Source organism: Emydura macquarii, unplaced genomic scaffold, assembly GCF_026122565.2.
Source record: "Emydura macquarii macquarii isolate MOO-44397 ecotype Brisbane River unplaced genomic scaffold, CSIRO-AGI_Emac_v2 contig_1451, whole genome shotgun sequence".
Classification (NCBI taxonomy): domain Eukaryota; kingdom Metazoa; phylum Chordata; order Testudines; family Chelidae; genus Emydura; species Emydura macquarii.
Window position 1 is genome coordinate 5,247,029 of NW_027131588.1, and position 15,800 is coordinate 5,262,828.

General features: G+C 38.3%; 1 protein-coding gene across 1 annotated transcript in view; it reads right to left on the minus strand.

Moving 5' to 3' along the window:
• Window positions 1-8,435: 8,435 nt before the first annotated feature.
• TTC39B (tetratricopeptide repeat domain 39B) overlaps window positions 8,436-15,800 on the minus strand; it is a 115,211-nt gene continuing 107,846 nt past the window's right edge. The window contains exons 18-19 of the mRNA XM_067553437.1: window positions 10,574-10,690; window positions 8,436-8,767 (exon numbers count right to left, since the gene is read on the minus strand). Of these exons, the coding sequence (XP_067409538.1) occupies window positions 8,671-8,767; window positions 10,574-10,690 (214 nt within the window). The 3' untranslated portion in view covers window positions 8,436-8,670. The remainder of the gene's footprint in view (window positions 8,768-10,573; window positions 10,691-15,800) is intronic.

Below are 15,800 nucleotides of genomic sequence, written 5' to 3' on the forward strand. Positions count from 1 at the left end.
GAGGATGAGGCATCTTCTGATGTCTCCTTGTAAACAGCCACAGAAGGTCTGAATACTCAAAACAAAGAGGCAGTTAACTGGAATTGGGACTGTGTCAAAACTCAGGATAGTCCCAGCCAAATTGAGGAAGGTCGCAAATATGCTTCTCTGGAGAAGGGAACTCCGCTGATGGCCATTTCTTTTCCTCCTGTCCCTGCAGCACTCGGCCAAAAATCTCAGTGACCGCTAATTTATTTCCACTGACTTCTAACTCTCCTGGGGTGAGCCAATAAGGTGTCATTTATATCTTCTCTCCTCCCTTTTCTTGGGCAGCAGGTGTGGAACTGAAGCACAGAATCAGGGAGAGCAAGGACAGCACCGCTGGGCTCCACACCTGTCCGGAGCATTCCCTATTTCCCTCAGATTTCAGTGGAGTAAATCTTTTAACAAAATTATCTCAAGAGCAGCTTTTGTGAATAGAGTGGTTAAATTCATATATTCAGTGGGTATCCAGTAGAGAACTGCATTTTAGGAGTGGAGGAAGAAACGCAAAGAAATTTTGAATGGGTTTGGAGTCATTTTAAGGAAATAAGTACATTACAGTTGCATATATTCAAAATCTACAAAGCACTACTGGGCTATGATTGACATAGGCTTTGTGCTGGGACCACCGGCCATTCTCTAGAGGAGAATGACTCTTAGCCATGCAATGCAAGGAGAAGGCAGGCCAAACTCAGAATGGAGCATGGTAACCAGTTAAGCTTTACCTGCATGAGGAAATATTACAAAAAAAAAAACAAACAAACAAAATTCCCACCAGCAGTTGAACTGATGTCAACACATGCACACAGTCTTTGACTTTCCTTTTGTAACGGAAATATCTCTAAAGCATCACTTGAATGTGCAGGCAACCGTCCCTTCAAAATCAATGAGAGCTGTGTACGTACATCCAAAGGCAGGAAGGGTGATTGGCATAACTGTTGTATCAGCATTGAGAAGAAATTTGAGGTCTATTATGGAGTAAACATGAAAACATTAATATCAATATAACATGCACTGCGACAAGACTTATACATTGAGTATTTTTAAATAAATCACAGGTTTAATTTAGGTTGGTTTGAAAAAAGTGCATTCTCCACCAAAAAAAACAAAAAAAACAAAAAAAAAAAAACCAAACAGTCAGAATAAACGGACAATTTGACCTAATAAATTTACCTAAAGGCATCACACTGGGTATGTGGATGGAGTGTGATGACAGGATAGACACACAATCAGATTTTGATCTAAATTAGATTGGTGTGGATCCAGAAACACCACTGGATTTCAATGCAGTTATTCCTCATTTACAAAAATGTAACTGAAATGGGAAGCCAGTCTATTTATTGTTGTCAGAAATAGCCTGAGTCTTTACTTCACTAAAATCTCTTCCAAGGAGAAACTGACCTACTTCAAAGACCCCAAAGTCTCTGCTGTTCAGCAACAATATTCACTGTACCTATTGTAGATTCTATTGCTGCCACACAAACACAATGCATAAATAGATTTGCAGCACATTTTTTTCCTGTCCCCTCAAGTAAATTGACCAGAAGGTTGATTATTAAATCTCAGTAATAGATAATTGCATAATACTCCATCCACTTTGTCTAAACTCTGTTACTGTGTTTGAATTGCCATTACCAATCAAGCCAGAAAGTATACTATTTTAGTATATTAAATAGTGCCATTTTATAAATTACTATAAATTGTAGATTTTTCCCATCCATGCCTTTACAAATTTAACATCATTCAACCATCCCCTCTCCACATAACTGTGATTAAGAAGCTTGTTTAAAACACCTACTGTACAGAAGACTAGCAACAAAAGCCCATTATTTTATGAGAATAATGCTATTTATTATTGATTCAACAATCATGTAAGTGATGTTTATAGAGAGGCAAACCCCAAAACTACTGAATCCTTGTGAAATAGAAGAGTGAAAAAAGAGCTTGCTTGAAAAATGGAAAACCTAATAGGATGTCTGCAAAATACAAGGGACAAATACACTTTCCCCTTTGGCTTTCACAGGAATCAGTTCTTGAACTTTATTTTCATGTCAATTTGTATTCTATGCATAAAGGCCAAATGTAAATGATTTTTAAATTCCTTGTCTGTCCAAACAAATGGAATAACGGACACATCACAAAAAATAAAACTGCTGAGATCTATTTCTGAAGTGAAGGGTGGCATGAGGAAAAAGAAGTTTGAATATTATCACATACAAAAAGAATACAAATTGATCTGAAGTGGCCTGGAATTAAATTAGACCACGAAAAGTTTGGAAATGGCCTTTTACAACAACTGCTCTGTCAAAAAAATAAATCTGGATATGGAAAATTTACCTAATCTACTTTAAGCAATGTGTGGGCCCCTATGAACTCAGATGAACTTTATCCATAGAAAATGGCAAATTTTTAATTGAGGCTGAGGTCTGCACATACCAATGAATGATCATGTCTTTTTTTGCACTGAAATTTTTAGCTGTTTTTAAGAGAACTTCCCTGTAACATTTTTTGAAATCATGTTTGACTAGAAGATACATGCAGCATCCTTTCCATTTTTAAAATATGAATGTCTTAAAGGAAAACTGCAATTGTATGAATATAAATCTAGTCTGACCTTTTGGGTAATGCAGGCCAAGAATTTCCTCAAAATCAATCCTACAGATTTAGAAAAAACATCTTTTAGAAAAAGATTTAGAAGATTGAGAAAAACATCCATTTTGATTTTAAAATTGCCTATGATGGAGAATCCAACCAACCCTTGGTAAACTATTCCAATGGTTAATTACCCTCATTATTAAAAATGTACTCATTTCCCATCTGAACTTGTCTAGCTTCAACTTCCAGCTGTTGCATCATGTTATATCTTTCTCTGCTAGATTGAAGAGTCCATTATTAAATATTTGTTCAGGTAAGTATTTATAGAGAGTAATCAAGTCCCCCTTAACTGTCTCTTTGTTAGGCCAAAATGATTGAGCTCCTGGAGTCTATCATTATAAGGTGTGCTTTCTAATTGTTTAATCATTCTCATGGCTCTTCTCTGAACCCTCTCCAATCCATCTTGGACTGTGGACACCAGAACTGGGCACGATGTTCCAGCAGTGGTGCACCAGTGCCAAATACAGAGGTAAAATAATCTCTCTACTCCTACTTAAGATTCCCATTTATGCATCCAAAGATCGCTCATTTGCCTACAGTGTTCCACTGGGAGCTCATGTTTAGAGTCACTGTTTCCCAGGATAGAGTTCCCCATCCTGTAAATATTGCCTACATTCTTTGTTCTTAGAATGTAGACATTTACATTTAGCTGTATTAAAAACACATATTGTTTGTTTGCAGCCAGTTTACCAAGCAATCCAGATCCCTCACTCTGTATCAGAGACTGTCCTCTTCATTATTTACCATCTCCCAATTTTGTCTCATCTGCAAGCCTTATCAGTGATTTTATGCTTCCTTCCAGGTCATTGATAAAAATTGTAAATAGTGCAGGGCCAGGAACCGATCCCTATAGTACTCCACTAGAAACACAACCACTCACTAATTCCCCATCTATGATTAAATGTAGAGATCCATCAGTTTGCCAGCTTTCAGTCTTTTTAATGTATGCCATGTTATTTTATATTGTTCTAGTTTTTTAAATCAAAATGTTGTGTAGTACCAAGTTAAACACCTTACAAAAGTCTAAGTATATTACATCAACACTAATATCTTTATCAACCAAATTTATCATCTCATCAAAAAAGATATCAAGTTGGTTTGACAGGATCAATTTTCAATAAGCTTGTGCTGATTGACATTAATTATATTACCTTTGTTTAATTCTTTATTAATTGAGTCCTGTATCAGCCGCTCCATTCTCTTGCCCAGAATCAATGTCACACTGGCATGCCTATAATTACCCAGATCATCCCACTTACTCTTTTTTTTAAGTATTGGCACATTCACTTTCTTCCAGTCTTCTGGAACTTCCCTAGTGTTCCCGAAAATCAACATTTATGGTCCAGCAATCTCCTCAACCAGCTCATTTAAAACTCTTGGACCTGTTGATTTTAAAATGTCTAACTTTAGTAGCTACTGTTAAACATCCTCCTGAGATACTAGTGGAATGGAAAATGTATTACAATCATCATAGCATATGACTACATCATCTGTTTCCCTCCAATTACAGACCCAAACGAAGGTGTCCTGAGTCTCACGTTAGTGCCCTACCCACTGGACCGTCCTTCCTCCCACTGAGTGTGCTTAGATGCTATAATGACTGATGCTCTATCAATGAAAACAGATTAGAGAGATACATATAACATCAGTTGCATGTGTGGCAAAACTAGAAAGTAAACCCAGATCTGATTCCTAATTTTTATGCTTTAACAAATGCTTCCTCTCTTCCTTTCAATGTAATATAAAGGCTATTGTAATTACAAAGAGTAAATCATGACAAAAATATCTTAAATATAATAAGGAACATATGGCAGTAGCTGCCATCTTGACAGTATGCTAAGTTAACTAACAAAATTTCAGGAAACTAATAGGACTTACTGGTCTGAAAGTCTCCTACCTTTCTCATGCATCCAGATAATGAATAACATTTCCTATGACTGCAACCATACCAACAGGGACTACTTGCTAGGAAGTATCAGTAAAATCACAGCTGTCACTGAAACACGAGCATTTTGCAGTTATGGAGATAATGAACCTCACTAAGTATAATTTAAGATTTTTGAATATTTATTTTTCTAAATATATATATAGATATATATATGGATGGTTGAAGCCAAATTCTGCTTCCACATGTGTGAAAAAGGTAGAATTTGGCTATTATTTAATAAGGCAGGGATCCTAAAGAAGTCGAGTGCCTAATTCTCACTGAATTTAAGCTCTTCTGAAAATCATAGCCTAAATTGTTTAGCTATCTAAACTATTATAATTCATCACTAGAGTTTTTCTTTAATTGCACCTGTTTCACAGGTATTCTTTGAAATCAAAATCTACAGCCACTGACAGATTAATTCTTTTTAAAGAAGCACTTTGGTTTTTTTACATTCAATATCTCCTCTCCCAAACATATTTTTTCTCTAGAAAAACATACAAGTTAGTAGATAGCATCGGTAGGTAGGAACTGTGAGCCTAATTTGGTATTTTAACATGAGTGTTGTCTCTCTACACCAATTTGCTATATTGCTAATACTCAGCTGTTGGTTTCTAATGCACAACTAAGGTCCTGGCCCAAATTCTGCTCTCAGTTACACCAATGTAAATCTGCAATAACTCCACTGAAGTCAAAATCTGTACTACTATGTCAGTATGAATTAGTTTATTTCTATATACTTTCAGTACCAAAGATAAATCACTGTCTTTCACCCATTCTCATTCCAATATTTTGAACATGTGCAAACCCCAATATTTTCAAAAGCAAATAAATAGCACCACCAGTGCAAATATAAACAATCTTTGTTGAACTATGCAGAATAAGAGTTTACAGTAACAAAGCACATTAACAATAAAGACCAGTAGTAAAATAGATGCACAGTATAAGTTGGATTTCTGTTACATGTATAGAAAGTGATCATTTTTATCTTTATGTGTCAGTTGGCAAAATGTTCTGAAAACATACAACAAAATCTAATTATTATATATTCTTCTGGTCGTGAGGTATAAATACAGCTGCTGCCCAAATACATAACAGCAACACATATAAACATAATTCCTTAATAAGCTTTCTGCTAAAATTTCTTTTCTTTTCTTATAGTTTCCATTAAAATAATGGTAATCCAGTGCTTAAAAATAATACAGTATATATAAACAACCCTTCACCAACAGAATGAACACTCAAACAGTAAGCATAAACACAGTATTTTTTCTGATAATTTCAATGCAGAAAATTCCCCACTGAAGTTAAAATTTACCTTATTATTTTGCTCATGCTGATTAACTCTCCCTCTCCCTTTCTTTTTTAAATCACACATCTGCTGTCACTTTAAGGATGAAGATTACTTTCTTCATAATGTTACCATTAATGCTGAGCCCTGCTGTCTAAACTAAGAGCATAATTGTTTTCTTGGATGTGAGTATATATCTCCCACTGATGTCAATAGAAGTTGTGTCTTTGGGGTACCATGCTCAACTTTGCTCAGAGACATTAAGGTCTCAAATCGCTATTCATTGCATGGGCAATTGAGGTGAGATGAGACTAAAACAGTATTATAATTAAGGCCCTACACAGACTTTTCATTATAATTCTCTTAGCCATGACCCTCATTGCCTAATGTAGGGTATAATGTACTAAATATTAATGGAATCGCAATGGGCCTTATGGTGCCAATTCAAAGGGAAGCTGCTGCTGCTCTGAGCCTCTGCATCACTGGACAGGAAGGGAAGGCATCCTTCCCGTCAGATCTGCTGGAGCTTGCATTTACATTTTCTACTATCAGTGGGTAAAATGAACTGTCTAGAACGAAGCAAGGAAGACCTGCTTTCTCAAGATTCTAAAACTAACAAGCTAAGAATTTAGCAAGGGAGAATATCTAAATAGCAGTTATATTAGAGGACTAAGGGCATCAAAACAAAGAATACAAAATTGTCTTTATATTCCTATTTTATGTGTGCACGCAATGTGGCTGCCTCCAACAAGAGGCTATTCAAATAGAAGCTATTTTAATCAAAAACATCACAAACACAATTACAATGAAAAAATATTTTGTCATGTTGCCTCTAGAAAGCTTCAGTGAAGAAAGTGGGGAAGCTTTCTTGTATTCCTGCAATTGATATTATTACAAATTGGATGCATGTGCCTAATGCTTCTTGATGTAGCACATTTTTTGATAATTGTGACTTCTGACCCAGGCAACAGCACCAAGAATTACACTATGTTCAATGTAAACTCTCCATAAACTGTACCTATTGAAAACTGCCCCACTCTCCATCCTGAGATATCATGCTCACTTTGCACTGTTCTATTCAGCTAGCTAACTCATTGGTTTGCCATAAAGAACATACCCATGCTTTCTCAGCATTGTTCTTACTTTCAAACACAAGTGAAGAGATTGTGCTTGTCTGAGACTGTTCTGTAGTGCAAAGCAAATTAAATTGCAGATAATTCTGGAAGATAACATGTCAGCAGCTTGCACATCTTCTAAAACCGATTGTCTTATCCTAATTTCCCATCATTTTTGCAGATGATAGCTAAAAATCATGAGTATAAATGAGGTATGGTAAATGAGAGTAGGGGAATAGAGGTTCAGTTAGTAGCGATTATGTATACTCTCATCTGAATTGTTAATAAGTAGCACAATTTAGCCTGGGTGTAATTTAGCTGAAATTAACAGTTGCACAAAGATGACCGTGGTATAGTATGTTTCAAGGTAACAGAATGCATTCTGGTAGTAACTACCATTATCATTGTTAGGGTATGATCTGCAAACACTTACATGCCTGATTTTACTGAATTCATACAGGTGAGTAAAGTTACTTATGTTTGCAGATTCAGGCTCTAAGTGTCTGAACTGAAGCCCATTGAAGTCAATGGGAGTCTTTCCATCCATTGATTTCAAAAGGCTTTGGACCAGGCCTTACATGTGTAAAGTGCCAAGCTCTTAGAGCCACACTGCTCAGATAGAGGATTCTTTACTGTTGCTGCAGCTCTGAAAATTCCTTTGTCAAGAATACATACATTTATGTTCAACTAAACTTTACTAACACCCCTACTTCTTTTAAGAAGACTACGAAGAGAAACTACATCTTAAAAAGTCTTCTAGTATGATTAACTATAAAATTTATATTAAATACTTATTTTTAATTAAACTTCTCAATGAATCTTTCATTGCCATTAAAAACCATTAACTGAAAAGATGTAAATCTAAACAAAGTTCTTTTAACCTTGGTTATTTTCTTTTCTCTCCCTGACATTAAGTCATATTCAGTGACTTAATGTATTTGTATATTCATATACTTTGACTGCAACCCAACAAGAGTGGGAAGGACTCCCTGCAATCACTTATTTGGAATGAAACACAGTATTGCAAGGCAATCATAACTGTGGCTGTGCCAAATTCTGTCTTGAAGAAGACTGTAAAAATATTTCACTGAAGTTAGAAAATTAGTGTTCTTGCATTTAATTTAAGTCCTTCATAGTTATTTGGCTGAAAATGTATTAATTGTTTCTTTGATACACAAATTTCAGTTTCAGATGTTTGCCCAATATGTGACTGATGCGACCAGCAGCCAACAAATTTGTTGCAGGGGCAGAAAGGCCCTAATAAGTGTATTGCAGAAAATCAAGTTCCCATGGAATGCTGAAACTATGAACGAGAATCAAACAGTTTCACTGAAGAAACAATATTAGTTTTTACATTAAAAAAATAAAGTGTTTGAATTAGACTTCATTGCACCAGCAACTGCCTTTTAAAATATATCCCATTCAAGTTAAACATTAAATTAATTATTTTATCAGACAAAATATAAGATCTTTCTTTAAAGTATAACAGAGATATGTGCACCATGGGAAAAATCAGCCTAAAAGGATGCCAAATATCAGATCACTGACAATAGAAAATATAATAATTAGTTATTTCTTTTTCATTCTGTCATTTACATGATTTTTTAAAAAACATTCAACCAAGATTGAATTCATGGAAAAAGAACACCCTCCGGCTAAAGTCAAGGCGTTGAAGCTGGAGTCACTTTCAGGCAGTCAAGTGCTGCATGAATCCTGAAGTGTAACCTGGATTCCAGAGAGTATTCTTTGTAGTTGTTTCTGCAAACAACAAAATTACTTCATCAGCCAAAAGACAAACAAACACAAGAACTCCCCACCAATCATTTAATCTCTCTGTCCTCTGCTCTCTTCCCTTCACTTTATATGGTCCTTTTCAATAGCTCTGACCCTTTTAGAAAAGATGAGTCATGCCCTGCCTGAAGATGTGAACTAAAAATACTTATGGAAAAATAGCATGTTACTACACTGCTGTCAGCTGAAAGAGTGTGGCCAGCTTTAAAACACAGCACTCAATGGGTCAGTGTAAATGTACAGAAACCAACAAAAACCCCAAAGTACCCAGTAGGGTACAAGAAATGGCATTATGGGGATCCAAAACCTTTTCAGCTAATGGTGATATCAATCTTTAGTGTATCTGAAAAGTTTTTAGGAGGCCGCCATTGTTATATACAGTCGTTCAAATATAATTTAGACACCATTAACTTTTTTATAAAAACATTAAGGGGCAAGTTCTGTCTCCAGCATACACACTGAATGAAAGGGCTGTGCTCTGAGAAGCTCTGCTCTCTACCTCCCTGCTCTGGGGGATTTCTGGAGGGCGAGAGAAGAAGAGTTGAAATGGGCAGTGGATGCATGTAGCCACAGATCCCGTAGCTGCTCCACCCCATCTTCACTCAGTCCATGAACTCCTTCACTGCAACATATAGGGAGGCCCACGTAGGCTTGGTCTATATTACACTGTTAGGCAGCTTATGTCGACCTAATTATGTCAGTGTCTACACTACAGCCTTGCTCCTGCCTATGTAAGAGCCCTACTACACTGACATAACAACTCCACCTCCATGAGAGGTGTAGAGCTTAGATTGATGTAGTTAGGACAGCGCAACTTACATTGGCTGTTGGCTGTCATTCTTGTCAATTTCACAGCTTCCTGCTGGAGCCGTGAAATTGACAAGAAAGCTAGGCAAACAGCTTGGGCTGTCACCCCAGGGCTTGGGCTCCCAGCTCCCGCCGGGCTGCTGCCTGGGCTCCTCGCTCCCCACTGGGCTGGCCCCCATGTTCCCGACTCCCTACTTCGAGCTGGGCTGCCATCTGTGGTCCCAACTCCACTCTTCAAGTCAGGCTGCCACGTGAGGTCCCAACTCCCAGCTCCCATCCCAGCCTGGCTGCCGCCTCATCTCCCCACTCCCCGCCCCTTACACTGCCCCTCTTAAGTTGATGGAAACGCTCCTGGTGAGGATGCGCACCATCAACAGGAGGGCAGCGTGGATATGAACCACCACAGTAATTACTGCAGTGGCTGTAAGTTGACCTAACATAGTGCAGCTTCAGTCTGTAGTGCAGACATACCCTAAGCTGTTCTGTATGGCATGCAGGAGGTATGGATCACATACCCTGACTCCCCAACTCTCCCTGCCCTCTATGCAGCAGAGCCACACCTTTTTTACTTTGTCTACTGCCCTCAGCACCTGTAAATGTTTGAGTGGAAAGGAGGCAGGATTTGCCATTAATACTGTACTCAGTTCAGTGTGGTTCAATTCAGCATACCACGTGTGAAACATATGGCAGAGTACAAGTACTATATCAAAGAATTAGTACACTTTAATAATTTAACTCTATTGGAAAACATTTTCTAAGTCTTGAATGTGGAGTTATAATAAATTCATCACTTTGCCAAGTTGCTAGAGCAGTTTTGTAGAAATTGTAGTGTCACTTCAGCTGAATTTTATAAAATTATTTTAAGAGACTAAGAGAGAGGGAGACAGGGATTCCTTTGCTGCTTAGAGTTCCTCAATTATTTTTAGTCTTAAGGATTACATAGAGACAACCATGAACTCTACTTACTTTGCAGTTTCTATACATCTTATTGCTTTCTCTCTCTGGTCCTGATGTTTGTATAGAAGTCCCAACTCATATAGAGTGAATGGCACCAAATAGTTATCATATTTTATCTGCTTCTCACTTAGAAACCAGAGAGATATGAAATTGGTTAAATACAATAATTAAATATGAAACATATGTGGCACTGAAGTTATATGATTATTATTTTAAATGCAGAGTATACTCCCACTTAGGTCAAGGCTCTTAAATCCATATTCAAGCACTCACCTGATTTCCAAAAGTGCTGAGCACTTAATAGCTTCCACTGACTTCAGTGGGAGTTTCAGTATTTTTTTAATATCAGATGAGCACCTAATAATGGTTTTAGGAGCCTAACTTTAGGCTCCGAGTTTTGAAAACCATAGCCCTACTAGCTAATATGTTTTGTGTGGCTTAGTCAAGACAGCACAGATGGTAGATTCCTCCTCACTCAATTTGATAGGCAAGATGATCATCAATATAATCACCTTTCAATGCCTTGGTCCCAAACTGTTCATCCAACTGGACCAATCCAAAGATCACCAGGGTGTACCAGCAAATTACATCAATTGAAACACAGAGGTAGAAAACTAGAACATTAATTGAACAAAATCCTCTTCACATCCATCTGTCAATAACAAAAGAATTCTTATATGACTACTCTATTGCAATAAAAGAAGCAGAGAGAATCCTCTACTGCACTGCCATCATCAAAGCTGGCTGGCAAAATCATGGCTGGCAGAGCTATTTGGTGTAGTGAACTGGCTAAATCAACCCAGACTGCATAATCCAAACCCTGGACCCAAGGACTGAGCCCTGGAAAAATTCTCACCCTATATTGCAGAAAAGATTAACCTTTCACAGGAGAAACTCATTGACAGAGGAAACCTGGAAATTGACAGATGGCACTGATCACTCCACCAGTCCTGACAGAGCTCAGCCTCTGAATATACAATGAAATACTACAAGCCTAAGGAATATTCAAGACACTACCAACAAAACACTTATGTGCCTCTCTGTCACAGGTTGGCTGGCCCTTTAAGGGAAGCAGGCCTCAGCTTTGTTTGTGACTGGCCAGCTATCTCCCAGCTGAATACAATGAAGACTTAATTAGAATGACCTATCCCAGCCCATGGGGAACAGAATGATGAATAAACAAACAGAGCTGTAAACTCAGTCTGGGGAGAAGGCCCAGGAGAGAGGAGCAACAGGAGTTTGCCCTCTCTGGGGTGGGTCTGGTGAAGGCAGGATGGAAACAACCACAGGGAGCAGACCAGGCTTCTGTGGAGGGCTTTAGGATAAGGCCAATAAGAAGCAGGGAGAGTTTTGAGGGAAGCTGCTGGAGTCCCCAGCTAGGGTATGCAGTGCAGAAAGCTGCTGGTAAGAAGCAGCACAGAAGAACACTGCAGGGCCCAGAAGTAAGAGCAAAGAGCAGAGAACTTCAGTGTAGTCCAAGAGGGGCAGAAGAATTATTCGTTTGGATATTTATTTCCATTTATAGTTAGATTTTTGTTACCTCAGAAGGGGACTGATTTTAAGAGGTGGCCTGGCTGGTGGGCTGGGCCACGGAAGACACAGACAGTGACAGGCCAGCACAGGGCCAAAGAATTGGTCAATAGGGGGCATTACAGGTGAAGTCTCCTGCAACACCTCATATTGACACCAGGGAGTGCTACTGTGGGGGTGCAATTGCTTATATCCTGCTGGTTTATGAAAGCCAGAAAAGGACAACTATGCCCACTACTAATGGAAATCATCAATATTTCCTTTCTAAAAGAAGGTTTTGCATTGACTAAAAATACATTTATTGAAACAGTAGAAGAAACCTGAGAATTTATCCCCAGGGAGCCCCTCAAACCTTTTTTAAGTATCTCTTGGGAGGAGAGGTTAATGTCTCCTGGCAAGGTTACACAACCAGAGAGCACTAAGTGATCCACTCGGTAACTTATTGATCCATTTCGGAGAGGAAAAAATTGGAGCACCTCTTCCTCAGAGTCCAAAGCTTCCTTGAGGAGATCCTCTTTCCCCATAGGAGAGCTTCTCTCCCTTGGTGGAGCTTGGTTTTGCTTTTCACAGCCCCAGAGTCCATCTCAGCTGTTATCTCATTTTGCTGTTGCTTTGGTGAGAGCCTCTGCCTTCATGGGTGAGCTCCACTTTCCCTTTAAGCAAGCTAAACAGCTGTGTTTGATTGTCAACACTTCAGAAATGGTTTCAGCTGCAGCCTTGCTCAAAAGTAAGATAGTGGAAATTTCCCTTCTATGAAAGGAGTAGAGAACAGAGGACTTTATGGGAAAGATCTGCTTCAAGAGATACAGCTGATGTGCATGAGTGTGTCCCTTTGATTTTTTTCCCTTTCTTTTCCTTCTTTCTTCTCTGGATGACAGACAAACAAGATCCGGCCATCGCCATGGAGGTTGCCTTCCTTCGTGCTCTGAGCTAGGCAGCAATCAAACAGAAGAAGCAAAGCAGGGAACCCTAAACAGTGGGAAAATCCTGGACAGTGACTGGTCATCAGCGAGTGAGGAGAAACCAAGTGTCCATGCTGTCAGAAACTGAACCACAGAATCAGACACATTATTGTCTGGATAATTTAAATGTCTAAGAAAATAAATTTATCTTTTCCCTCATGGATGAAGATGATCCCTAAAGATACATAAATTGAACATCATAACACTCCTTTAAGATATCTAACACATTGAGATTTTCTGATAAAGGGCACTGGAGAAGTGCAAATTATTATGATTAGTTCTCTAAATCATAGAAAATTATAAAATGGCTTTAGAACAGTCCTTCTGGATTAATATACTTTTAAAGATAGCTGTTGTTAATTGTTCTTTGTACTTAATATATAATATTATCTATATGTTCACACTAAAATCACCACTACCACACAAATACTGAAATTCATTTTCCACAGCTTTCACTTATTTTGTACATCTTTACAAAACGAGCAACATAAATAAAAAAAAGGAAATCAAATCTACATTCCTCTCTCCTCTTTAACTAAATTTGATTTTATGGTGAATGTTAAGAGAGGTTGTAGATTAGAGAGGTCTGCACTTTATAACTAATATAATGCATATGGGCTAGGTTCTTATCCAACTTATCAGTGACTTAACTCAGACAGGTACTGTCACAGTATCAGAAGAACTGCACTGGAGTGGACCACGGAAAGGGACTACAGAAGTGCCCAGTTAGGTCTCCAGCCGTCACCTGTCTCTGGATAGGAATCCTTGTCCCACTGCTTCTAACTGGGGATTTTAAGGCTGCATAGCACCCTGCTATATACTGTGATATCTCTAGCAAGCAAGTCTGCCCAAGTGCTGTGCTTTGCTTTCTCTCCAAGGGTTATGTCCAGTGTACTGCCAGCTGTTACCAGTTACCATAAATCTCTTTCTAAGCTAACACACCCATCAGTCTTATAGGGCCCTACTAGACCAAAAGCTTTCCAACCCTTCTGGAAGAGTTGGGACCAAGCTTGGACAGAAAGTTTGCTGGATTAGAAGAAGGTCTGAGTCACTTCAAGAGCATCTTTTTACACCAAAAGCCCTTTTCTTTGTCTCCTAGTATATGGAAAACCCAGCTTGAACCAGTATATGCAAACCATTCTACCGACAAACAATTTTCTGCAGGAAAAGATCAATATTTCAATGAAACCCCATTTTTTAAAGGGAAACTGTTTTAAATTTTTCAACCAAACCTAGTCCTAAATCCTGACAGTCTGTCACAGACACTGCACCTGAGATAGAATTTTAAGGACTACATTCCTTAAAATTGGTTACAGCCAAGAGACAATTGCAGTATGTCTTACAAAAGGTCTCACTACATCTGTTTGTTTTATGAGATATGGTAGCAGAAGGTCAGATGGAACAGAGAAAGGTGGCAGAGATGTTAGAAGCAGATCTAAGTTATTCTTTCTTCCAACAAAAATATTATTAAGTTTGATTATTTTCTCAACTATCATTTGATCTGATCTTTATTAATTAGAACTGAACAACAAAGATATTTTCCAATTCAAGTATATATGGGTTTTCAAAACTACTCTTCTACAGCATGATAAAACTCTCTGGGTGAAATCTATCCATCCCACACAGCCTCCTTGAGGAATTATATTTCATGCAGGAAATGCCATGTGTTTTCTGAGGAGACTCATCTCCCCAAGTAGTAAGTAGGCCATGGCGTTACAATGTAGCCACTTGATAGCTTCAGACAGCGCTCCTTCTTGCCTCTTTTTTTTTTTTTTTTTGGGGGGGGGGGGGGGGGGGGCATTTTGGACACTAGATCTGCATAGGAAGAATCTTGGTAGCCACTCCCTAGCCTGTCTTCAACTGCTCTCTCTATGGTGGCCTAGTCAGGACCCACATCCATCTCATGCAAGGGGTGAAGTGGATTGTAGTAGAGTTTAAGTGGGGGTAAAAGCTCTTGTGTGGGCCCTGCACACGTGTGAATTTCACCCTGAGGGCTTTCAGCTGAGAAAATAAAGTAATTAATGTAGTTTACAAGATGATGTGATATCCTGTTGTTGGATTTCTCATTTTTCGGGTTATCATTTGTATCACAGTAGAGTATATAGGCCTCTAACAAGAATTAATGCTACATATTATGGGTGCAGTACCAACATGTACCATAAAAGCATCCCATCACCCAGAAGCTTACAATCTAGGCTAACGGTAACACACAAAAGGTGAAAGAAACAGACAAAGTGCTAAGGGGGTGTGAGGGAGCAGATGAGAAAACAGTAAACAGAAAACAGCACTAGTCTCAGTTCCCCACCTGCCTAGCCTTGTGGAAAGAGATTACACTATTTTAAAAGCCTATTTCTATTCCCCACATTTATTTTATTTAATTATTTGAAACTCTAACTGAATTTGGAGTTAGTGTTTGTGCAATTACACTCAGTGGGCTAAATTCAGCTGTTGCTGTAAATGAGTATGACTCCACTGGTTTGACTGGGGTTTTGTCTTCCTACCCCAGGAATTAGAGCTATTCTGTAGATTGAGGTTTCTTAAATTAAAGTTGCTACCACTTTCACTTGCAAAATTAAGTATCCAATGTTTTCTTTATTTTACTAACTGATAAGGATGTCAGCTCAACACTTATCCAGACGGATTTTCTTCATCTATAACATTAACAATCAACTGCTTTTCATTTATTACTGGAGCCCATCAGTGTTTTATTGATAACAGTATATAAAGCTAAAATATAAGGTTGC